Source organism: Lissotriton helveticus, chromosome 7 (assembly GCF_964261635.1).
Source record: "Lissotriton helveticus chromosome 7, aLisHel1.1, whole genome shotgun sequence".
In the NCBI taxonomy this organism is placed as follows: Eukaryota; Metazoa; Chordata; class Amphibia; order Caudata; family Salamandridae; genus Lissotriton; species Lissotriton helveticus.
The window spans coordinates 742,301,311-742,327,871 of record NC_136068.1 but is presented as its reverse complement, the minus strand read 5'-3'; the positions used below and the strand labels follow the sequence as shown (position 1 = coordinate 742,327,871).

The following is a 26,561-nucleotide window of genomic DNA, read 5'->3' as shown; positions in this document are numbered from 1 at the left end:
CCCTCCAAAGCCAGCCGGAATGAACGTCCAGTTTCAATTCCGACCGGCTGCATCTTTATCAGCCAGTCGTAATTGAAACATTGATGGTGGCCGTCAAGCCTCTGGCCGATGGTCACCATCGTAATAGGTGTCAAAGTGTCAAGTTAACATTTATCTTCCTAGTGTGATAACTCAAGGAATGTATGTTTGTACTGACCACCAGCTTGGGAAATTTTGCAAATGTTATTATTAAGGCATCTACCCAGGTCTCAGATTCAATGGACCAAGCATACATCCAAAGATCCCTTTTTTTAGAGAGCACATATGAAATAGAGACCTGCACCACTTGGTAGGCTGAAAGACAGAGTCTTAAGTCATACTTGTTCAGCATGGTCAATTAACTCATAGGCCTCAACCAACACAGAGACTTGTTTCTATGGATAATTGGTAATTTGTAGTAGAGGCAGCGTGTTCTCCATTTGTTGAATCGCCAGTAAGGATTCCCCTCAGGAATGTCCCGGGTGTTTTGTTTCTCCACAACAATCCTGTCTTTTGGCCACATTGCAGCAGATGAGTTCTGTTTGGAAGAGGAAAAGGAGGTTCCAAAATATAGCCTCTGCATCTGCTGTGCTGTTAGACAGTTCACATGTGGTGCAGAGAGTCTATGCATCTGAGTCCTTCATTCGCAGTTCAGCCTATATTTGTAAATGCTGAATGTTCCCTTGACAGTTATTTATTACTATTTCTTGAAATGTGCTCACCATTAACTGTTCTCGTACAGTTGTTTTACATGAGGCATTAACGTGTTTACCTAAAACTCTCCTGGCCCTTGAAGCAAGCCTAGTGTTTCTGTCACTCATTCCTGCTATATCCCCTGAATTAAAGTCATCTGTAACTGTGTTAAACCCTCTGGCAGTGTTCTTTTCTTTTTTAAATTTGGGCGTGCTCTCTCTTTCCTGTGTTCCTTCAACCCCTCTGTATCTACCAAGATGCCAATCTCGGGTTCCCATTATTCCTTCCTATGGGCATATTCATAGTCCAAATAGAGAAAACTATTCTGACAGATATGTGGGAATTTAGAACCTCATAAACGGCTTTTTCAACAACATTAAATTCCAGCATTTCATTCTTAGGCCATTTATGTTTGAAAAAGCTTCAATTCACTTAAGACTATTGGGGTTATAAGTTATGTGCGGTGCATCGTAATTTCAGCTGGCATTCCCTCATCTTTGCATTTAGACACATACCGTGGCTCAGCATGTGACACTGTGGGTAATGGTGCATATTGATTTGTTACATTTCAGAAGAATGGAGGCTGTCACAGGATGACCTGTGCCAAATGCGCACTCAATTTCTGCTGGATCTGTTCTCTTCCTATTTATCGAGACACCATATTTATAGGGGAGGACTTACCTAGAAAGAAATGCTCCTGCAAGTAAGTATGCTTTGTGTACTTTATGAATTTGCATTCAAAGAATAAACGAACAATATTTTGTTAGACATATTGTCTGTGTTTTTGTGTGTGTTTGTGCATTCACGCACGCACATGTGTCTGTGCTTGCACGTGTGTGTGTGTGTGTGTGTGTGTGCAGGTGTATTGGTGTCATTGGGTGGTTGGCGACTGGATCCCTTTTTTATGCTTTCAATTTTGAGAGCAGAGGGTGGGTGGTCTGCCAAGCCCTACTAACACCTCAACTAAAACGATAGATCTGAGGAAGAAAACTCTTTTAAATTCACAAATAAACTTGCACCCATAAAATCGAGTACTTGTGTATGTTCAGAATGCACAAGATGCGCTTTGCATCACCTACATTTCTTGTGAGTAACTTACATTGCATTTATGGATATCAAAAAGTTGAAATTGCAAATTCGCCAACTTAGCTTATGCGAAATGGAAATGACCAACGTCAGGCCTCATTGACCCATTCAAGTGCAATTATGGCTCAATTCCGTCAACATGTTATGTTATGTTATGTTATGTTATGTGGTTTTTATTAGGCGCGCAAATGCTCCAGCTAAGGAGCGTCTTGGCGCCAGACAAGGCAGCTACACAACACAACTAAATAAAACAGCACAGAACACACTAACTAAGGGAATAGAAATGTTTTTAAGGCGCGACGAAAAGAGAGCAAATCGCTCATACTTCACCAATGTTTCACCATTGTTAAGCCCACCATTCTTTGTTTTTTTTGTAACTTTTTATTATTTGAAACACAAAGAAACAAAACATCAAACAAACAGCAGGGCAGTACAGTATGAATACAGACATTAGATATGTGCTCAAGGAGGACGGGAGACACATGTTAACAGGAGAAGCAAAGTCTCTGAATACAGGTGAGGGGAGGGAGGCACAGGCAGAGTTGCATATGAACAGCATGACATATCACAGCTGGAAGGGATGTAGTTCAGGGCGACTGAGGAGGACTCTGGGAGGCGGTGAGCGGGGGGGGGGGGGGGGGCACAAATATCTCCACGGTATGTGTTCCAAGGAGTCCAAATCTTTCCCCATTTTTTGGGTCTGCCTCTTGCAATATATACAGTTTTCTCTCGAAACATGCACCAGTCCAAACTCTCTTTCCAAGTTGTCACTGTGGGCGGCCTCGGGGATCCCCACAACTGGGCAATATCTCTCTTCGCGACCATATTGACTAAGGTCACCCATCGAAGCTGTGACACGTCATAATCATTCGGACCCCATACATTCAATAAGCATTGCCGGGCCTCCGGCCCCATAACAACACCCGTGACATCATCCATAATCTCATGTATACGTTTCCAGAATCGCACCACCTCAGGGCATTCCCAAATGATGTGAAGATAGGTGCTAAGGAGACCACACCCACGCCGACACATGCCATCCGTAGAAAAGCCCATATGAATTAGACGGGGACCAGTGACATAAATTCTGTGGAGGATCTTGAGTTGGACCAAACGGAGGCGGGCCGGAATCGCCACCTCCTTGGCAGAGGAGATCGCGGACTGCCAATCCTCATCATCCAATTCAATACCATCAGCAATCCAGGCCTCACGAAGGCGATCAAGCAGACCCGATCTATCATTAATAATTTTTTTGTAGAACAGTGAGATAGTGCTATCCGGCACATAGCCGTCTAATATACGATCCTCGAGGGGGGAGGAATCCGGGAGAGCACCACCCACTGGCAACACGGAATTCAGAGCATGACGTACCTGGATGTAACTAAATCTTTCCCTGTCACTCAGCTTATACTCTGTTTGCAGTTCAGAGAAGGCCTTAACCTTTCCCTTAACCCAAAGATCACGCACTTTACTTATACCGATCATGTCCCACTTATCAAATCCCTTCGTCCTCCAGAGGCCGCCCAACTTCGCAGAGGCATAGAGCGGCGTCGCGCCCGTTAATTTATCACTCCAGCCCATAGCCGCCGTTGCGCTATGCCATACTCGCACAGTTATAGCGGTAGGTCCCGTGAGTTGTGAACGGGAAGGTCCCGAATAAAGTGCCCTATAATAATCACCCCCAGGGAGCAGCCATTTGTCCATTTCAAATGCTGGGTTCGACTCCGGGCCATACATCCCGTGGTTGATAGCCGCAAGGTGGGAAGCCCAATAATACCTACGAATATCTGGGAGCGCTATACCGCCATCATACCAGGGGAGTGTCAATTTAGGAAGAGCTATACGCGAACGCCCGTCCCATATTAGTTGCCTCTGTAACGATTCTATTTCCTGAAAATACGTCGACGGGATGACATCAGGACTATTCTGAAGGGCATATAGGAACCGGGGTAGGGACATCATCTTGAAAAGGGCCGCACGCCCTAGTGGAGACAACGGTAATTTACGCCAACGCGCCACATCAGAGCGTAGCCGCTGAAGTGGGGGAAGCAGATTTCGTTCGTAGCGAACCGTCGGATTCATAGAGATAAACACACCCAGGTACTTAAAGCCAGATTGCGACAGCTGGATGGGACAGCCCCGTGGCAAACGAGGGACTTCACCCGCGAGTACATAAATGTAGGATTTCGACCAATTAATGATGAGGCCCGAGTTCTTCCCAAAGGAGGTAAGTACGTCAAACAACACATTAAGCGATTTTTGGGGAGAGGTAAGGTACAGTAAAATATCATCCGTGTATAAGGAAACGCGGTCCTCAAATTCCGGCGTCCAGCGTATACCCTTCATTGAGGGTTCCCACCGCAGCCAAGCAGCAAGAGGTTCCAACGCCAAAGCAAAAAGAAGCGGGGACAACGGACAGCCCTGTCGCGTGCCCCTACATAGAGTAAAAGGCATGGAGACGCGGCCATTAACCACCACCTGGGCGAGTGGCGCTTCATACAGGAGTTTGACCCAACCAATAAAACCCGCGCCGAAACCAAACTTGGCGAGTACCGCCCAGAGATAAGACCACTCGATTGTATCAAAGGCCATCGTGGCGTCCAAGGACGCCAAGATGGCCGGTTCACGCAGCGTCGGGGCCCTCGCGAGAACACCATGCAAACGTCGTAAATTTAGTGCCGTATTACGGTGCGGGATAAAACCCGATTGATCCGGATGAATCAAGTCGCCGATAACAGTGATCAAACGATTAGCAAGCAGTTTGGCGAGGATCTTGGGCTCTGCATTTAAGAGCGAAATGGGTCTATAAGACGAGCAACGATCTCGTGGTTTGCCCTCCTTATGGATCACCACAATGGTCGCAAGACGCTGATCTCTAGTGAGGGAGCCATTGTCTCGAGCAGCCAAAAACATAGCACGTAGATGGGTAGCCAAAGTATCAGGGCGTAACTTATACAGTTCAACAGGAAGGCCATTGGGACCCAGAGCCTTGCCAGAGCGAAGGGAGCGCAGAGCGAGAGCCACTTCATCCGCCAAGGGCGTGGCATCCAGGCAATCACGCTCCGAGTCAGACAAACATGGGAGCGCTATATCTCGAAGCAACAAGTGCGAATCCCCTTCAGGCCTGTCGGACACCGAAGTATATACCTCTCGAAATAATCAGCAAAGCATTCAACAATGTCAACTGGATCAGTTACACTCACACCATCACCTGTCACAATCACCGGAACCACTCGATTCGCTCTCTCCTTTCTGTCTAGCCAGGCGATCAATTTTCCTGCTTTATCACCTACGTCATAGAGCCGTCCCTGCTGTTCCCTACTCATCGTCTTTGCCGCATCATTGACCAAAGATTTATATTCTAGTTGTTTGAGGCGGAGGACATGCAAAGCTTCTCGAGACACCCCCCGCTCCAATGCCGTCTCCAGATCTGTGATTTCAGTTTCGAGCTGAACAACAGCCTCGTTATTACATTTCTTAGCACACCCCACCAAAGACAATGCCTGTTCCCAAATCACGGTCTTAAAAACTTCCCACAACGAGACAGGTGAAGATACAGAACCAACATTTTCAACAAAATACAGATCAAATGATTTAATCAATTCAGTGCGCGTCTTGGGGTTGAGAACATACCATGGGTTAATTGGAGCCACCCTGCCCTCGGCCCGATGCTAAGATTAAAATGAAACCAAATAGGGGAATGGTCCGATATGCCCCGGGCCAGGTGTTTAACCTCTCCAATCGAGGGAGACAGTGCCGCCGGTATCAGGATGTAGTCTAATCGAGAAAGACTGCCATGAGCTCCCGAGTGGAAAGTAAACTGTGTCTGCTCTGGGTGCATTAGTCTCCAACAGTCTATGAGGCCCAAGGTTTCCAGGAAGTCGCCCAACCAGGATTGTGCAGGAGGAAGATCTCGGGGGGATAGCGATCCATCCTGCCAGAAATGACGGAGTTAAAATCACCACCCAGTATCAAAACACCCTCGGGGAGACCCAGAACCATCCGCCCCAGGTCCGCAAATGTCGTGGATTGCAAGCCCGGGGGGACATAAACTGACACCAACGAGATTGGCTTTCCCTCCCACCGCCCGACTAGGGCAACATAGCGACCCCTGGCGTCGAGGATCACATCATCAACTTCGAGGGGGAGGGAGACCTTGAGCAAAATACCCACTCCTCTAGAACTAGACATAAATCCCGAATGGGCAGCCAGACGATAACCCCTCCTATTTAGAGCATGACAAGTGTTTCCTATCAAATGCGTCTCTTGTAACAGTACGACATCAGGCGACAGGCGCCGCAACAGCTGCATAACCACCCCTCTCTTTATGCGATCACCCAACCCATTCACATTCCAGCATAATACCTTCAACCCCCTACCCCCCTTTCAAATCCGAAATGGACTCCCATCGCAAAACGAGCATCACACAAACGTCAATGATAATGAAAGTACCTTGCCTTGAAGAAGAAAAAACAAACAATCCCTGAACTTGTCCCTCCCACCCCCCAAGGTTCCCAACACAACTTCCCCCCACCCTGCACCCCTGCACCGACTCAAAAGCCACCCCAATTTGCAGTGTGCCTGTCGCCCTAGCAAGTACAAACATGAACTAATCTACACAAAGAAAACCCCAGAGGAGGAAAGGGTCCCGCCCTCCCCGCTACCTCCGAGGATACCAATGGAATGATCAAAGAAAGTCAGTGAACTCTGGCTGAGCACGCAGAAAACTGGTCCGGATACAGGCACCATAGTCATTCTTGGTCCATCAGTCCCCCTTCCGCACCACCAGCATGTTCTTGGCCAGCGCGGCGAGTCGGCAAAGTGTCCATCCAATCACTCACTTCCTCGGGCCTGACAAAGAAAAATGTTCGATTGTCATATTCAACACGTAGTCTCTGAGTCGCCTTTTCACACCTTGAAATCCCATACGTTGTTTCTGGACCGACTGAGAAAAGTCTGGATAAAAGTTTACGGCGGTGTTTTTGAACTGCGTAGGGCCGCTCGCCCGTGCCGCCTGCAAAATGGCGTCGCGATCTCTGAAATTGAAGATCCGTGCAATGATCGGACGGGGGGGAAACCAGGCTTCGCTTGCCCCCCTGGTACTCTGTGCGCCCGTTCGATGGCAAAAAATTTGCTCAGGCCCTTTGGGGCCAGATCATTTAGAATGAGGTCCTCCACTCGAAGATCAATGGCGAGTGGACTAGATTCTTCCGGGACCCCAATAATACGCATGTTATTGCGCCGCGCACGGCCTTCAAAATCCTTTAAGCGACGAGCAAAAAAGTAATTGGCAGATCTTAAGTTACGCACTTCTGTTTGCAGGTCGGACACGTCCGTGGTGAGGCTGGATGTCTTCAGGTCTAATGACTTTACTTTCTCATTCGTCTTGGCTAAGTCAGTGCGAATGAGGTTTACATCGATAGCCACCGTGTCCAACTTCAGAGCCAGGGCTTCATATTGTTGACCAATGGAGGACTGTATCCCAGCAATGGCACCCATCACGTCTTGTAGTGTTAAGTCCGCCAACACAGCAGGATCGTCGACAACCTCCTCCCGGGCCTTAGGTGCGCCACCGGGGGATCCTTTAGAAAGCGTATATCGGTCCATGACGTTCGTCTGGGTAGAACCTCCCCGGATGGTGGTCTTAACCTTCCGTTTCTCACCCTCAGGCTTGCCCGTCATGGCGAGTCGGGTGCCCCGGAGGCAGGCTTGGGATCTGGTCCAAATGGCTCCGTAAAAGTGTCACATGGGAACACAGGAGACCAAGTTGAGCCAAGTGGAGACCACAGCCAAACAGTCGTCTGCTCGAAACTCAGTGAGTTGGCATCAGTCCGATCAACAGACACACCGCATATATGAGGCAGCGCGCCGGAGAAACGAAACCGAAAGTGAAGTGAGGCCATGGTCCGACCTCCTCGAGCTGTTGTTGTTGAATTACGAATCCGGGCACTGCCAACACTCAAGGTCCAGGCTGGTCCATGGAGAAGGCCGCAAAGTTCAAAACGGCAAAGCCCGGGGACCCAGCGTCCGATTTCGATCGAAAAACCTGCTAGTACATCAGCCGGGTTGTGTCTTCAATGATCTTCCATCAGATCAGGATATTAAACAGGATAAATGCGGGAGGCAGCAAGGGTCCTCGGGAGCCCTGTGCTCACGCGGCCATCTCGGATGCGCGCGAAGCTCCTCCTTGAAGCCCACCATTGTTAACTTTGTCAAGTCCCTTGAGTTTATGCAGGACAAAAACCTGACCCTTCATGCTCACATAATTTACAGGGACGACAGTTTAAGTTCAGACTCCTAAGAGGAATGAAACCTTTCATTCCCGAGGAAGATTTAAAATCTGTTTCCACAATCCCGAGTATTATATAGGATAGGGGTAGGAAACTCTCTACTGACAGATATTCCCAAACTTCCCTTGATACAAAAACCAGCATACACCAAAGAATCCTCAAGTATTGAAATATTTTGTTGAATTCACAATGAAATATAATAAACGTTTTCATATTTTCAGTTCGGTTTCTTTATTTTTAAATACTTTATTACTTTTGGTTTATTAATTGTTATATTAGTTACTTTTGTAAAACAGTTGCAGACCCACCGAACAGGCCTCTGGGACCTCCAGGGTCCCTGGACCACTGCCTAATAACCAATGGCCTAGAGCATATTTAAAATGTCAACCAAATATATCTCCTTAATTGTAATCTTGGCAGTACTTGTCCCACAAACCCACCACTGCAGGATCATTCTTGAAGCGCCAGCCTCCAAGACAAACATACCTCTCGAAACATGCCTTTGTAAGGAGCACACCCATTGCATGGACCTCCATCTTCCCTGCCATCTGAGCCAATCACTACCCCATTGGAATTTGTAGCAAGCTCCTTATAAGGTCATTTAGAGTGCGTCGAGCAAGAGTACCACTGTAAATAGACAGTATTTCTGCCCCACCCAACTGGTGGTTGCCCCACTCTATTTACAGTAGGGGCATCAGCTGAACTTCTGTTGGCAGAGCTTCGGCTGGCTCTGCCAGTGACAACCCCATGACCTGGTGGCCCATCTGCCACTGGGCTCTCTGGTCATAGTAACTGACCTAAGTAGTTCAGGGTGGCCAGGCAGGTAACCAACACTGTATTTCCCTGGCTGGGGCTACATGATGTCTATGCCATGTATATTCCTATAAAGAAAGCTCAATAACGCCGCTGTGACCTTCAACTTACATTCCTTATCTTTCAGGACTGAATGGTTAAGATTCCAGACAAAGGTCCTTTCTCTCTTTTGATTTGTGGATATTTCACCGTGGACACACCTACACACTTGACGATGTGTTTGCCCTGCGGTGATTGCTTTTTTTTCTTTCACGGGGACTGCCCCCAAACCCACCCCCACTCCTCACCCTGCCCAAGGACTTTTCACCACCTCCGAATGCAGCACTGTTTATTTAGGCACTGCATTGCAGTTGGAGAAATGGTCTTGGGCAAAATAAACGCTGCAAAATGTCACTTCTATGGAACATCATCTGATAATTTATTATTTAAGTTTTGGAAGACAGTAGTGAACATACATGCTCTGGATGCTCCCCATACAGGTTCCCTTGTCCATACTGCACCTCATCGACTCCCAGATCCGGTATTTGGTGTGGGGGTCCTCGAGACTCATGGCACGCCATTCCTTAGAAGGCTTGAGCCTCCCGTCTGTGGAGCACTATGCCCTGGCCCTCCAGCTCTCCCAACTGGCATAGGTGCTCCTTGGTATCCCAGACCCACCGCATTGGGCTCATATTGAATGATCGCTACTCCCTGGAGGCAAGGGACTTGCCCTTCTTTATGGGGACCGTGCCGGTCAATCATGCCTCTCACATCCTATGCTCCATGCCATGTACAAGGCCTGGATGCGCGCCCACTACCTACTTGGGGGTAGACCCACGACTACGTGACAAGGCACCTTTGTGGGGCAATGGTATATGCATTTACGGCTGGACCCATTGGATAGCAGCTCGCATTCACACCTTTGACCAAATCCTGCTTACTGGTGACCTAAAACTGTCAGTCCAGCTGAGAGAGGAATTCAGCCTCGGCCTGCAGCAAATCTGGCGCTACATGCAACTGCTGCACTGTCTGAGGCGCTGCTTGGTTCCTCGCCCCTGGTCCTTACAGTCTTTACATCTGGTGACCTATCTGAACATGTGGCGACGCTATTAGGGAGTGATATTGGGACTGTACAGAACGCTCTCTAGCCACCTTTTCTCAAAACCTCTTTTACGCACTCTCCGTGCCAAATGGCTAACCTGTTTACAGGCCTCGTACAAGGATAAAGACTGGGCGATCATCCTGCAAGCCCTGGGTAAGGGCACGAGAGGGGCACGTCTGAAGTTCTGCCTTTTCAAAACACTCCACGACTGGCATTGGTCACTGACAAAACTGAACAGAGCAGGACTCCTTCCCCAGGTGAACTGCTGGCAGTGCACAAACGCCCACTGCGACATAGCACACATCATGTGCAAATCCCCTTCGATCCAACTTTTCTAGTCGCATATTGGAACGGTCCTGGGTGCCTCCATGCAACTACACCTCCCTCTCACCCCCTCATTCATTCACCTCTAGGAGGTGGGGGATTCCCCGGATCTCTCCACCTGCAGCAGTGCCTCCTCCACATGGCCCTGGCTACAGCCAAGATATGTATTCAGCGCCAGTGGAGGTTGCCTGTACCCCCTATCAGGAAAATTGGTTGGTGGCAATTATCCAAATTGCCTTGCATGAATGTGCCATTTACAACTTACAGGATCAGCCTGAGCTATTTATGCAGAAGTGGGCGTCTTTCCTCCGTGATGAGGCCACCAACAGGTACCCTGCCTGGGCCCTCCATCCCCCTGAATTTCACAACTGACCCTCGCTGCATTTCCTGACACCCACCACCTCTCCCCCCCTCTCCTTTCATCACCCGTATAACAATGAGGCCCCTCACTCCTTATCTCCTCCCTCTCTCGGCCCTCCCCCCTCTCTACCTTCCCCTCCCCTTATCTCCCTTAGTTCTTACTGTCTCCCTCCCTAGCCTCTCCCACGCCCCTTCCTCCCGCTTCCCCATCACCCCATATCTTCGCCACTCTCGTCCTCCCCCTCACCCATCGCTTTCCCTCCCTTCATCTGCACATGAAGGCTCACAGGGTGGCGGGACACCCTCCCTCTTCAAGGGTAACCGACTTCCCCTGTTACGTCCCTTCCACCTTTTGCCAATATCCCACCCATCCCCCTCGCAACGGACGCGGGAACTACTTGAACCAACATTGGAGGGCTCGCTTCCCCCTTGCCGTGATACCTGCTCTCCTCCAGCCCTGCTGTCTGCAACACCCAGCCCCTGGATACGCAACCCTCCACCCCACCACTCTTCTTCTCAGAGGCCCCTCTTCAGTACCCCTCCCCTTGCATTCCACCACTTGAGGGCCCCTGGCACACTCGCCGCTCACTACAGAGCACTTCTGAGGGACACCTCAGTAATGGGAGGGTTGGGTCATTCCCGGGTTATTACTGGATATCAGATTCTTTTGGATTTTGCCTATCTCTATGTATCCATACCCATCTCCCTCCCCTTCTCAGTAAACTGTATTGCACCGCTCAGTCTAGCATTGTGCAGAACTTTTACGATTAGATATCATAAGGTGTTCATGTTGTATACCTTTACTTTATTCAATAAAAAAAAAATCGAAACACAAAAAAAAGGAAGCCCTCATGCTCTGATGGTGGGGGACAAAAGTTATTGTCTGGATATAGATCCGAAAATGTATTCATGCTTAACTGTCTCGCCAGAGCTACATTCCCTTTAACTTCCAAAGGAGGAATTTGTGGATTATGTGCCAATGGAACAGAGGGGGCATGCAGTATCTCTAACTGAGCTCTGTTCCACAGCCCCTTCCATGCGTTTCGCAGTGTTTCAACTATGTTTATTTCATTCAGGGGGCGTTGGTATGGCTGATAGAGTGCTGCTTGAAGGGGGATAGGTACCGCCCTGTCCAACTCCATCGCTACATGAGGCTGAAACGGGATCGGGTGCAGCCAGCAGTGTAGAAATTGGGCCTGCGCACAGTATGCGTATAGCGGAATGTCCTGAGCGCCCATGCCAACTATGGAAAAGGGGGAGTATTAGGAGTTCACACGAAACGCGAGCCTGTTTTCCTGCCCATACCAGAGAAAGCATTAAAGAGCGCAATGTTTTAAAAAAAAAAAAGGCTTGAGTGAGTCGGAGAAGGAGATTTATGAACATGTATAAGAATTTGGGTAAAACAATCATTTTAGCTACCGCAATTCTCCCAGCCAGGGATAACGGTAATTTAGACCAAGTAACTACATTTCCCTCCAGCCAGGATATAGCCCGTCCATAATTCACAATCCGACTCAGCCTGATCCCCAGGTATCATACCGAACCTTCCGCCCATTTAAGGGGATATTCTGACATGAAGGGTGTAGTTTTTCCAGTCAACGGGAACAAGATTGATTTAGCCCAGTTAATATGGATGCCCGACAACCCTCCAAATTTAAGAATTTCCCTTTGGCCTGGTTGTAAGTTTTCCACTGGGTTATTAATGTATAAAGTGATGTCATCCACATATAGCGAAATGGTAAGCCCTCTTGTAGTGAACCCCAACCCCCTGGACGCGTGGTGTTGCCTGAGTCGGGAAGCTAGCGGCTCCATAGCAATGGCGAAAAGGAGGGGTGAGAGAGTACACCCCTGCCTTGTGCCCAGAGTAATCGAAAACTGGGGCAAGGTCAGGCCATTTAACTGAAGTCTGGCTGATGGGTTTGGAGTGTAGCAGTTTAATCTTTAAAAAAAATGTCTGCTAATTCCCAGCCTAGCCAGAATAGCAAACAGGTACGGCCACTCCAAAGAGTCAAAGGCCTTGGTGGCATCTAGGAGTGCCGCAAATGCCTGTCTGTGGGGATCTAAGTAGTGCAGTACAGCAAAGAAGGTGCAGAGGTTAACAGCCGTAAATCTTCCGGGGATAAAGCCCAATTGGTCAGGTCTAGCTTTTAAAGGAAGCAGTGGCTGAAATCTATTTGCAAGTAGTTTAGCATACATTTTAGTAGCGATATTTATCAGCGATAAGGGACGGAACGAATCCTGCTCATTCTGGGGCTTCCCGGGTTTTAACAGTGACAACATGATCACCTCTCGCATGATGGGAGGAAGAAAACCAGTCGCCTGTGCCTCCTCATACTCTGTCAAAAGATAGTGTGCTAGTAGAGGTGCATAGCATTGATAAAAGGCGGTAGTGAGCCCATCCGAGCCAGGGGCTTTGTCGAAAGGCAGACTATTAATGACTTGTATAATATTGTCAGTAGTGAATGGTTCATCCAGGTCGGCCCTATGTGTCCTCTCTAACCATAACAGTTCAATGGAATCTAGGTAGGACTGAAGGTCTCCCAGTACTGCAGAGGGGTGGAGGAGTATAAAGTGGAATAAAATTGCGTGAGATGAGCTAATATTTCCTGAGAGCCACTGATAGGCACTTGATTCCCATCTAAGTTTTCTGTAATATATGCAGCATTAGGTGGCGTTCAGAGAATAGTAACACGTGTTATGCCTGGTCTATCTCCTTAACCATACTGTCTAGCTAGGGTGTATTTACCCAGGAATTTCACCTCCCGTTGTGCCACCGCTTTGAACTCTATAACTTTTTCCTTGAGTGATGCTAAAAGACTCGAATTCTCAGTGGCGTAATATTGCAGCTCGATATTTCTAATGCTGGTACTACATTTGCAAGGGATTGCCTGATTGATTTCAATATCCCGGCTTGTTGAGCTATGCATTTCCCACGTATTTTGACCATAAAGGCCTCTCATTGTGAGGCCTGAGAAGATACAGACCCTATATTAAATGCGAAATATTCCTCTATCTCACCCCTTATTTCTTCCCGAAATACCGCGTCCAAAAGGGTGTTAAGAGGGAGTCTCCAGCTAAATGCCCGTCGCGGTAGTCCCGGGAGGGTCAGTTGTAAGCGGCAGGGGTCATGGTCTGATAGTGTCCTGGGTAAATGTGTAACGTTCACCGTCCAGGCCGCTATGTCTCGGGTCACTAGCCAGTAATCTAACTTGGACCAGACGTTGTGGTGTGCCATAATGCAGGTGCCCACAGCTGTGCCAGGGTGCCATTGCCGTCATATGTCAATTAGGTTACCATATGATATGATAGTGTTGAGAGTTTCGCTTGATCTGGGGTGTAACCTGCAAGAGGCTCCCATTCCAAGGCATCGTCTAAGACGGCATTAAAATCCCCTCCTCAGATGGTGGTGTTGCATACGATTATGTTAATTTACACCCATATGCTATGGAAAAAACCTGGCTGGTCGGTGTTTGGCCCATAGATAGCCACCATAGTTATTATCACAGTCCCTAAAATACCACCCAGTATGATATATCTATCCCTGGGTCGATATGCGATTCAGTTGTTGTCCATACCAGTCCCTGGCATATTAGTATAGCTACCCCGCTAGCATAATTAGAAAATAGAGAGGAGTAAATACTTCCCCATCTCTTGTAGTGTAGTTTGGTTGAGGAGATACTGTTCAGATGTGTCTCCTGAATAAAACAGATGTCTATGTTATGCCTGGTTAAGTAGGACTGTATGAGTCAGGTTTTCCTATAATCATTTGACCCTCGGATGTTCCAGGTAAGGTACTTATACGACGTCATATCAATCTGAGGTGTGTATGGCAATGTATAAAGTAACTTCCAGACTCTGCAATCTTCTCTATGTCTTTGCACGTACCAGTATGCTCTACTTTCTTGCATGAGTGTGGGCCTAGCTGCTGAGCCTTCCTGAGGATGTGATGTGACCCAAGGTATCTTAGTACATGTTGATGTGATGATGCTCAGACATGAACAGTTACAAAAACAATCCCATCCCACCCTCCACCCACACCAACCCCCAATTAGGTTGTTCAAAAAGACCCTCCCCTTCAAATAAACCTAACACTGTGCCCCAGCAACAAGCACAGGGACTAGAAACTAGAGCTCTCCCTGGGGGTATGAGTTCACCGGCATACGACCTTGCCATAGGGTGCAGTGGCCGTTCATTTGAGGAAGAGCCAGAAATCAATGATTGAGAGCTTTGTGCTGGTGGTGATCGGCGGCTTCATCTTTACTTGTGTTTCCACTAGGATCTGGTGCCGCCGCAGAATGAACTTAGTTCATACTTTCAGAATGGTCAAGAGATAGTTGCGTTCTGCACTCCATTACAAAAACGGTTAGTCATTATCACTTAGTCCAGTGTTCAAGAGACAGCTCCTGGCAGCCTTCAGAGCACGTTTCTGACCCCTACATGTTTGGCAAATTTCATGGCTGACTTGACATCTGTGAAGTGGTGCACAGAGCCATCATATGTCACCTTCAATTTAGCAGGATATAACAGGGCATATGAAATCTCAGCTTGCAACAGGATGCATTTGACATGTGAATTCCCTTCTAGCTGCCTGCACCGCTAGGGTGAAGTCAGGTTAGAGCGAGATATTATTTCCTTTATAGCTAATGTTGCCCCGTTCTCTGGCCAGGCGCAGGATGGTGTTGCGGTCTCAGTAATTTAACAGACGGGCCAGGGTCGGGCCTGGGACCCAAAGTACGATGGGCTCTCTCAGAGGTGAACATGGCTGAGAGATCTAAGCCAAACAGTTCACGCAATAGCTCTTCCACAAAGGTTTCCATCTTGGAAATTGATGAGTAGTGAGAGGGTGTGTCGCCTCTGTTACCACAAGAGGGAAGACATTTGTATTATCATCGGTAGGTGCCCTGCACTAATAGAGGAAAGTAGGAGGCTGCTAAGGTCGGACTATAATAGTCAAATTATACGAACATGCCGACAAGCAGTCATAGCCAGTTTACAAGGAGAAAGCTTGCAATTTACGGGTAGACTTCTGAAGTTTATAGAAATATTGGAGAAGAAATTGCTTAACTGTGGACAATGAGGATGGTTTTATTTATAGTCGGTTTTATGCATTGATGAAAAGTTTCTTTTAATTATGTGGTCTTAATAATGTATGAAATGTAAGAAGAATTGTGTAATGGTGTTTTAATTGTAAGTTTTTAGTAACTGAACAATACATTTTTCATTCATTCATTTATTCGGTTTCCATCTTGGATTTCGTTCTAGTTTCCGGAATGCTCCTTATCCAAAGGTTATTTCTGCAGGATCGGGCTTCCAAGTTATCGTTTTTGGCTCTGATGATATTAAATACTTTTTCCATTTGCATCAGGTCGTCCTTTGTTTTGACCTGAAACTTGTGGGCTTCAGGGATACAGTTCTCCAACTGATCCAAGCGGGTTTCATGTGTGTCTATTTGTTTCTTGACTTGGTCCAGTTGAGAGGTGTGTATATCCAACCTGTTGTCTATTGTTTGTAAGCTGGATTTCATGTACAATAGGAGAGGACGGAGGTCATCTTTTTGCCCATCCACCTCCTTCCTTGGCCCCTGATCACCATCCACGTCGGTCTCCATGTCCACATGCCTTGTGAGTCTCTTTTTTTCGAAAAATAGTTCGGACTGTTTGGCATCATGTTTCCCCATGTCGCTAAACGGGGCGGCTCTAGAACTAGCAGTTCTATGGACCTGGTGGAGGATTCACAATACCTGTATGCGTGTGTCGCAGCACCTCCTTTCATGTCCGTGCAGGTATTCAGGCTTCTACCTATAGATTATTACTCTATGCCACTTGTGTCTTCACACACCATGAAGAGGGGAGTTGCTCACAGATGGTGTACTCTGCCAATCTCATTGCAGGTGTATACATTCTCCTCTGCGCCCCCTCTGCTTAGCCCAGCCGGGGTGGCACCAGAACGGCCTTCAGGCCTACCCCGAAATCATTTGGTAGGATCGACCAGGACATGCAGTTGGGGTCTTGATCGCTCAAGCACAAGCTCACACTTGTGGCTCAGCCTCACACCCACCGCTGAGTGTCAAGGGGAGGGATCAATGTTGGCGCCCCCGGCAGCCTCGGGCCTCCTATGTTGCACCGTCCAATCCCACGTTGAGGCAGCACAGTGTCAGCGCCCTTCAGTTCTTTTGTGCACACCAATCCCACCACGGGGAGCTGAGGCCCGACTCACCTCCGGGACGATGCAGCATCTGGCTTGGCGTATGATGCGGGCAATGGCCCGGGATCCACAGCAGGCACGCAGAAGGGTCCATGGGGGAGGGCAATATGTGTTCAGCTTACCTGCAGAGCGGAGCCGTAGTCACATCTCTGGCTGCCTGCCTGCATTTCGGATTCGAGCCACTCTTGCTACGCCTCAGCTCCCTCCATCTTCAGGGCCCAGTCTCCTCCTGGCGCACCAGCATTTAGGCCAGGCCCATCCTCCGCTGCGCGACCTCCTGTCGGATCAGCTGGTCAGCTGAACCCAGACTTCATCTCCACCGGTGCACAACCCACTCGCGATTAGACCCCTGCGGGTGACAGGTACTTGTGGCTCTTCAATAAGCAGGAATTTTAAAGGATTATGGTACATCCTCATCCTGGACTCCTCCCTCTCGATGACCAGACGAGTCAACGCCGTCTCATCATCATGCTTCAACATCCTGCGCATGCTCCGAAAGATCTTCTGATGGCTCCCCACCGAAACCAGGAAGACGGTCACACAGGCACTCGTCACCAGCCGACTGGACTACGGAAACACCCTCTACACCGGAACCACAGCCAAACTCCAGAAAAAACTCCAACAAATCCAGAACACCTCCGCACGACTCATCTTGGACATCCCCCGACACAGCCACATCTCCGGACACCTGAGAGACCTCCACTGGCTCCCCGACAGCAAGAGAATCACGTTCCGACTCCTCACCCACGCACACAAGGCCCTCCACGACCTGGGCCCCAAGTACCTCAACAACCGCCTGACCTTCTACACTCCCACCCGCCAGCTACGATCAACCAGACACGCCCTCGCCGCCGTTCCACGCATTCGAAGAACCACCATGGGAGGAAGATCCTTCTCCTACCTGGCAGCCAAGACTTGGAACTCCCTCCCCATCCACCTCCGTCTGACCCAAGACCACCTCTCCTTCAGGAAGCAACTCAAGACCTGGCTGTTCAAGCAGTAGCGGACCCCCCTCCCCCAAGCGCCTTGAGACCCTCTGGGTGAGTAGCGCGCTATATAAATCTCCTGATTGATTGATTGAATGATACAGCCGGCAGAACCCTCTCAACGAGCGGCCACCTTGCTGCTCAGCGAGACCATGCCCCCAAATCTCGAGGTTTTTTAAGGGTAATTTTCCAACTTTTAATTTCTTCTACTTACTTAAACAAACCAACAAGATCTCGGAATTTGCCTTTCAAATGGGTGCCTGATTTTAGGCAAAATGTTGAACTGGAGGAAAAATCTAACCAATCACAGGAAAAAGCGTATTTCAGAATTATGTCATTCAGCCTCGGGATGTGATAAGAACATGATATAAATCTTATAAGGAGATAAAGGTTTTTGTTAGACCCTGTTACTACAAAGGGGTTTTCAAGTAATTTATAAATAAAAACTATTCCAGAGAGCAGGTTTGCAGAGGCGCAAAGTTTTTTTTTACAGTGGGGGATCACAATAAAAAGAAACCAAATAGTAGTGCATTCATTGCAAACTATATTTGGCTAAAATGTCTGTTACGCAAAAGTAGCAGACTTAGCCCTCCTCTAACTATGGTCTTGCTTTCGGTATTAACAGTGCAGTGAGGCGGGCGGCAGCAGTTTCCCTAGCAGCTGGGGACTGAGTCACTCGCACCAGACACAGGGGTAAGAGGCAATAGAGGGCAAAACTAGCAAAATGTTGTACGCATCTGACAGGTTACCCAGCAGTAATTACCCTAGCTTTTCAAAGGCCACTGCTCACCTCCCTTACATGTCTGTCACACCTGCCGGGCAATGCCAGTCCTTTTATTCCCATCTAGTCCTTATTTCTTCCCCGTAGGGTCCGGCTTCAGCATCAATAGTCTGAGGTAAGGTGGATAGAATTGGGGTGGGGTGGATTGGATTAGAGTAGGGTGATTTAGGGTTGGGTGAATTAGAGTGGAGCGGATTGAAGTGGATTGGAGTGGAGTGGATTGGATTGGAGTGGAGTGGGGTGGGGTGGAGTGGAGTGAGGTGGGCTGGATGGATTGGATTGAGTGGGGTGGACTGGATTGGGGTAGTTTGGGGTGCTTTGGAGTAGAGTGGGGTGGGTCGGACTGCAGAGTTGTGGGGTGGATTGAAATGGGGTGTATTGGGGTGGGGTTGATTGGAGTAGGGTGGATTGGATTGGGGTGAGGTGGACTGCAGTTGGACGGAGTCAGTGGGGCAGATTGTTTTGGTGTGGGGTGGGGCAGGTTGCTTCGTTTGGACTGGGGCAGGTTGTTTTGGATTGCATTGGGGCAAATAGTTTTGGATTGGAGTGGGGCAGATTTAAGTGGGCCGATTGGAGTGGGCCAATTGGAGTGAGCGGTTTGTTTCGGATTGGAGTTGGGCAGATTGTTTTGAATTGGAGTGGGGCAGATTGGAGTGGGATGAATTGGAGTGGGGCAGATTGAATGGGGTATTTTGGATTGGACTGGATTTGGATAGATCGGGTGTGTGAGGGGTGAATTGGATTAGACTGGGGTGGATTGGAATGGGGCGAATTGGGATGGAGTGGGTAGATTGGGGTGAGGTTATTTGGAATGGAGTGGAGCAGATTGTTTAGGATTGGAGTTAGTTTTATCTGGGTGGGGTTGATTATTTTGGATGGAGTAGGGTGGATTTGAGTGGGCAGATTGTATTGGATTATAGTAGATCAAATTGGATTGGGGCAGATTGGAGTGTGGCAGATTGTTTTGGATTGTAGTGGGGCAGATTGTGTGGGATTGGTTTGGGGCAGATTGTTTGGGTTTAGAGTGGGGCAGATTGTTTGGGTTTGGAGTGGGGTGGATTGTTTTGAATTTGAGTGGGGCAGATTGGAGTGCAGAAGATTGGAGTAGGGCAGTTTGCTTTGGATTAGAGTGGGGCAGATTGGAGTGGGATAGGCTGGGAGAATTGGAGTGTTATGGATTGGAGTAGATTGGTATGAGTAATTTAGATTGGTGTGAGTCTGATTGGATTGGTCTGGGATTGATTTGGGCAGGTTAGTGTGGGATGAGGTGGGGTGGAGTGACTTGTGATTGGAGTCGGGCAGATTGGGGGGGACTGCAAGATTAGGTGTTAAGACATCTTTTCGGAAATCACACATAAAAAAGAAACAATGTCGCTTTTCAATAACATTAGTCTCATCTTTTGAGACCAGCTCCCACGATCAAAAACAAAAAAACACATGAGTGCAAAGTGAGAAAAGAAGTCTTGGCAAAATAAAAGAAAGTTAAATATAGAAAATAATTCTTCGCAATGTTGTTTGTCCTGCTGAGCACGTTTTTGCCAGTCACTCACCTTCTATTTGCGGGGCACAAAAAGTTAAAAGAATAAAATAGTGCCTCAGTAACGTTTGGAGCTGTGGACGGACACTAATTAAGTTGAACCAATCAGTGCTTGGTCCCTGCTCCACAGAGGAACGGAAATGATGTTAGGGGTGCCTTGAGAAATTAGAAGGCTTTAAAGAGTGCCACGCAAGCCAACAAATGGTAAGTATGTGCAGGGTCCATGCCCTTTTCTGTATACAAGAGTGTCTTGCAAACGAGACGCATGCTCTTGTACATGCTCTTGCAGGTTTGACGCTAAAAAGGGAGAAGCCATATGCCTGGGATGGCTATTCCCACCAGGCAGCACCCAGACAACACACAGCGCAAACCAGCTCCATTAGCTGCAGGCCTTTTTAAAATATAGAAAATAAATCAATACCAATGATCAGTAAAGGCCTAACTAAAGGATTTATTGGTAATCCTGATGAGGCTGGTAACAGGAGTTCGTGGCTCTTTTGGCATTACAGGTTTCCATGTTTCATCCAGAGACTCCCGGTGCTGACAGCAGCCGAAATCTCCCAGTGAAAGTACACGAGAAAGCAAACAAGAATCAGCATGGAAACACAGATTCCCACATGCTATTCCCAAAACAAGCATTTACAATGCAATGGTCTCGGCATTATTAAAGGTGGAGCTGTTGGCATTGCTCATGACATATATATTTTTTTTAAATCATAAATAAATGGCATAGTCATTTATATTGCCAATAGCTTAATCGCTTGCATATGCGAGACCTATTGCATTAGCACCCACACACAGAGTAATTAGTAGAGTAGTAGAGTGAGTAGTTGGTAGTGAGTAGGAGAGAGTTATTAGTAAAGAGAGTATTAGAGAGCGAGTAGTAAAAAGTGAAAGAGTGAGTATTAAATAGTGAGAGAGTGAGTAGTAAAGAGTCCTAGAGTCACACACATTTACATGCAGTCACACCCTTACATATACAAAGTGTATTTTTAGTTTCAGTAGTAAAGAGTGAGTAGTATAGAGTGACTAATTATGAGTGAGTAATGTTGAGTAGTAGAGAGTGTGTGTGAGAGAGAGAGAGTGTGTGTGTGAGAGAGAGAGTGTGGGAGAGTGTGAGAGAGAGTGTGAGAGAGAGTGTGAGAGAGAGTGTGAGAGAGAGAGTGTGTGAGAGAGAGAGAGTGTGAGAGAGAGAGTGTGTGAGAGAGAGAGAGAGAAAGAGTGTGTGAGAGAGAGAGTGTAAGAGAGACAGGAAGGTGCACTGGCCTACAAAGGCTTGGCAAACTTGTAATGTTTTGTAAGTGTGATCCTATAGGGTTTGGGCATGAGCCATTAAGGTTGGGCGCGGCTTTTGAGAGTTGACTTTGTCAAAGCAGCTGAGGAACTACAGTTAACAACCCCAACAGATCCACCAAAAGTACCCGATGCTGCCTCCCATGGAAGCTGAAAACACCACACTGAGTTACAACAGTGCAGAGCTAGAGAGAGAGAGAGTGTGTGTGAGAGAGAGAGGGTGTGTGTGAGAGAGAGTGTGAGAGAGAGTGTGAGAGAGAGAGAGAGTGTGTGAGAGAGAGAGTGTGGGAGAGAGAGTGTGAGAGAAAGAGTGAGTGAGAGTGTGAGAGAGAGTGTGAGTGAGAGAGTGTGAAAGAGAGTGTGAGTGAGAGAGTGTGAAAGAGAGAGAGAGTGTGAGAGAGTGTGAAAGAGAGAGAGAATTTGAGAGAGAGAGAGAGAGAGAGAGAGAGAGAGAGAGAGAAAGAGTGTGTGAGAAAGAGAGTGTGAGAGAGACAGGAAGGTGCACTGGCCTACAAAGGCCTGGCAAACTTGTAATGTTTTGAAAGTGTGATCCTATAGGGTTTGGGCATGAGCCATTAAGGTTGGGCGTGGCTTTTGAGAGTTGACTTTGTCAACGCAGCTCAGGAACTACAGTCAACAACCCCAACAGATCCACCAAAAGTACCCGATGCTGCCTCCCATGGAAGCTAAAAACACCACACTGAGTTACAACAGTGCAGAGCTAGAGAGAGAGAGCGTGTGTGTGAGAGAGAGTGTGTGTGAGAGAGAGAGAGTGTGAGAGAGAGAGAGTGTGAGAGAGAGAGTGTGAGAGAGAGAGAGAGTGTGAGTGAGAGAGAGTGCGAGGGAGAGTGACTGAGAGAGTGTGAAAGGGAGTGTGAGTGAGAGAGTGTGAAAGAGAGTGAGAGTGTGAGAAAGAGAGAGAGAGCGTGAGAGAGAGAGAGAGAGTGTGAGAGAGAGAGAGTGTGAGAGAGACAGGAAGGTGCACTGGCCTGGCAAACTTGTAATGTTTTGAAAGTGTGATCCTATAGGGTTTGGGCATGAGCCATCAAGGTTGGGCGTGGCTTTTGAGAGTTTACTTTGTCAAAGCAGCTCAGGAACTACAGTTAACAACACTAACAGAACAACCGAAAGTACCCGATGCTACCTCCCATGGAATCTGAAAACACCGCACTGAGTTACAACAGTGCAGAGCTACCACCAAGCACCAAGACCATGTCCAGTCAGTAAGGGTGTACCGGGTGATGAGCACAATGCTTGGGCAAAGGCCAAGGCAAGCAAAAACTAGATATTGGCTTATTGGGCACACAGCATGGCCAAAGTCAACACCCTGCAACCATAGTCTATAGGGCTCACCCCGGCCTTCCAGAGAAGTGCAAAACTTGATCTGGGTGTAGAATGTGGCCCAAGGCTACAAATGGTAGCCAGTGTGCGCTGACCATGGTTAAAGGGCATAGTTTTGGGCTCTGAAAACAGGGAGATCAGATGAAGGTCAGCGAACACCCCTCACAGTCTTCACCCCACCAATTTTCACAGGTTTGGACTGTAACCATAGCATCACTTCAAATTACGCTTTTTTAGGCAAATATGTTACATATGTTGGTTACTAAATCTAAGTAAACCACCATAACGTCCCTTAGCAAAAGTTTTTCATTGGGTATGTGTGTATCTTTCTGCCTTCTTTCCCTGGTGGGCGACCTACATCTAAGCTATCCTTCAAAAATATGTGGGTAGCGATTTAACCCCCAAATTTGCTGCAGGTTTGTGGAAGGATGGCTGTATAAGTTACAGAGTTGCAAAATAACTTTCTTGAAATTTGCATATGCAAAACATATTTATATGTTTACTGTGTTTATAGACTTCATGTCAACCTGAATCCTCAAAATCTGCTTTATGTGAGTGATATACCGAAGGCTTGTCAGCCAAAAAACAGCAAAATTGCATGAAGAAAGACTGAACCAATGACTAACATCAAGACACAGGAGCATTAGAAAGGCCCTAGGAAACAAAAACAAAAACAAACAAGCTGAGGGGAAGAATGCAAAACCAGAAATGTGGTGGCAGGAGTTATGCAGAGATGTGGAATGAGGAAAATGAAACCTCTTAGGAGATGGGCTGAAAACATCCGAAATGATAAGTCCAATAGATGAAAACACAACAGAGAGAGAATACAAGAACATAAAAGACAAAGGATAAAATGAATTAAATACAGCATGTAAACATAAATCTTACAGAGAAGGTGCGTGTGGCATGTCCTGTGCTACACATACACGTACTCTGCTCTACTGTAATCTTCGTCTACTTCAAATACGCACTGCGCGCTCAGTGGCAACGCCCGAATCTCCTCGGGGTCTGACGAGGAGTCTGACAGACACCAGCGACAGCAGCACTCACCATCCTCTCACGGCAGCACTTACCGTCCTCTCACGGCAGGCCCTCACCGGCTCATTGCAGCTGCACTCGGAGTCCCTTCTCCCCAGCACATCGTACCACAGAGAGCGTGAAGTGTTCAGGTGAAAGATTACCCTCCGAAACAAAGCGAGGACGGAGTGACCGTGGACGGAGCCGGGTGGTGTCTCCGAAGCACTAGGCGCACACGAGACCGTCAATCCACAGTAATGACAACACTGGGGAGTTACTGGAAGCGCGCGACAGCAATTGCATCATAGGCAGGCTCGCGCTGGAAGTGTCGGATGAATGCAAGGGCCGGACATTTTCGGATTCGGGGGCGTGTTATTTGCGTGAGTGACGGATGACGTCACAGATAGAAAGAACGCAAAAAACACCCCCCCGAATCCGAAAAAGACTGGGCTGAAAAGGAGTGACGCCCCTCTCCTCCAATGGCTGGCCTCCGTTTAGGAAGCCAGCCAATGGAGAAGAGGGGGGGGTTCCAAGCCCCCTCTAAGAAACATTAAATCTTCGGGCTCCGCCCACACTGCTTACAGCAGTGCGACAAGTCCTCGACCTAAACATAGAAAAAGGAGTAAGTCCATTTCTTCTGCGGAATTACTGATGCTCCTGGTACCTGTAACTCCAGGGTTGGGACGTTTGGAATCAAAATCTGTCCAATGTTAAGCCTGTATTTCAGTAAATAAACATGTTTATACTTTTCTAAGTTCTAAAATACTATCATGGCTTTTTATTGATTGTGTATAGTAATATTCTTGAGGAGAGGTGCAGCTAAGGTAGAATTGGATTCTTCCTTGGTGTTTTTATAAACATGTTTAGTATTATCTTTCATGCTGTTGCAAATGATCTCCTTTGCTAAGTTCTGGAGTAAGACCATGAAATTTACTTTGGAGTAAGATGCAAACACAAACTTCATGTTTTTCAGTCTGTATGACCTTTTAGTTTGTCAGTGACAAGCGCTTATTTAAATGCAGTGCATGATAAGCTAAAATGCTTTTCTCCCTTAGTTCATTGCGGTCCAGAGATATGCTGTTATAAGCATCACAATTGTCAAGTAAGCCTTTCTCACAACCTCTGGACTCTGTCAGAGGCTGTTTACTGGGGTTTCTAGTTCAGTTTTCATTCTAGATGCATACCAGCCTCGGTTCATAGCTACCAGGAAAAGCTTTAAGAGTAGCCCTTATTTCACCATTTTTACCTACGGGTTTCTTCTGAAAATGCTGGTTTTGCTGAAGGTTAAAGGTATATAAAATGTATGGCTCTGCTGGCAGATTTGAAGACAAGGCTTAAGAGCTCGGGTATGTGTTTCTGCTTCTTTTGGGGTTAGGTTAAGGTGCTTCAAGATATTCTTTTGATTGAAGGATATTCCATAAAGTTTTATTAACACTTGCAGATCAGCTTAGGAGCAGCTCAGTGTTTAACCCGCCCTGTCTGGCAAAGTCAGTTGCAGGAGGAACTCTCCTTTACTACTGATAGCAGTCAGCAGTAAAAACAGAAAAATAGTTCCAAATCCGATTTCACCATAACCCAGGGAAAAAAGTCAAACAAAACTGTCCACAGGACTTCCATGCTGTCGAATGTCAGATAAATATTCTCCGTCCACCTTAACACTGCCTTTTTCTTTGTGTGGAAATGCCACCCTCCTCTTTAGTTTCTGTGCAACTAATTCACTACTTCATATCTAGTTGCTTTCTACCTCTTTTGATAATGATTACACTATTGCCACCACGACCAGACTGTCAAAATTCCGACCGTATGACAGTGCCTCATTGCTGTTTACCTTAAATTGTCAGCAGTAGGTTTTGCTATATACATTATGACTGAAGGCTGGAATAATATCATTTTCATGTCATTGCTAGAATCCAGGCTTTTCTTTACAACAATCAATCTAGAACAGTGGTTCTTAACCTGTGGTGCGCAGACCCCTGGGGGTCCGTGACCCCTACTCAGAGGGACAGCGACTGCTTAGAACATTAGATAATATTAACAGATTAATAAGGTGTATTTAAATAAAGAAGCAGCATTGAAAAGTGAAAATGTTACAATGTTAAGTGAATGTGAAGGAATTTGCAATTGGAGGCAGTAATGGCACAGTGGCGCCCCCAGATTCCAACAGTGATTCAGTCGGGGTCCCCGAATTCCAGTAGTGACCAAGTGGGGGTTCACAGAAGTCAAAAGGTTAGAAACCAGTGGTCTATAACACTAACTCTTCCATGCCAATTCACATGAACTATTTGCAGCCATGAGTTCATCGTCCAATTTAGCTCTACCTTGAAATGTCTTTGCCACCATCATTTCTCGAGCAGAATATTCAGGAAGTAGGAAGTTATCCAGTTAGACTCGGTGAAATCTAACTGTATAGCTTCCCATTTCCTACATCGCCAATTTGACCCTGGACCTAAATTAGGCAAAGATACCAGAGCATTGCTAAAGAAAATAAGCAACCACTCTGCTTGTTTGCTTCAGATTTCCCTCATGAAAGCCTTGTACTCTCGAATGTACCTCACTCTACACAGCCTCACGCGGCCATAAACATTTGAATAAAACACAGTACTGATATAGGTATACATTTTCCACCTCTCAAATCTAAAGCATTATGTTCTGATACACTTTTACAGGAGATAACACACTAAAGTAGCAACGATTTTCCTCTCAAAACCTTACCCGATAAGTAGTTGTTATCCAGCCA

At 47.3% G+C, this 26,561-nt stretch overlaps 1 protein-coding gene across 1 annotated transcript in view; it reads left to right on the top strand.

Moving 5' to 3' along the window:
* The window catches only part of LOC144769080 (E3 ubiquitin-protein ligase RNF14-like), a 176,611-nt gene that overhangs the window by 119,753 nt on the left and 30,297 nt on the right, over nt 1-26,561 (top strand). The window contains exon 7 of the mRNA XM_078653079.1: nt 1,284-1,414. Within this exon, the coding sequence (XP_078509205.1) occupies nt 1,284-1,414 (131 nt within the window). The remainder of the gene's footprint in view (nt 1-1,283; nt 1,415-26,561) is intronic.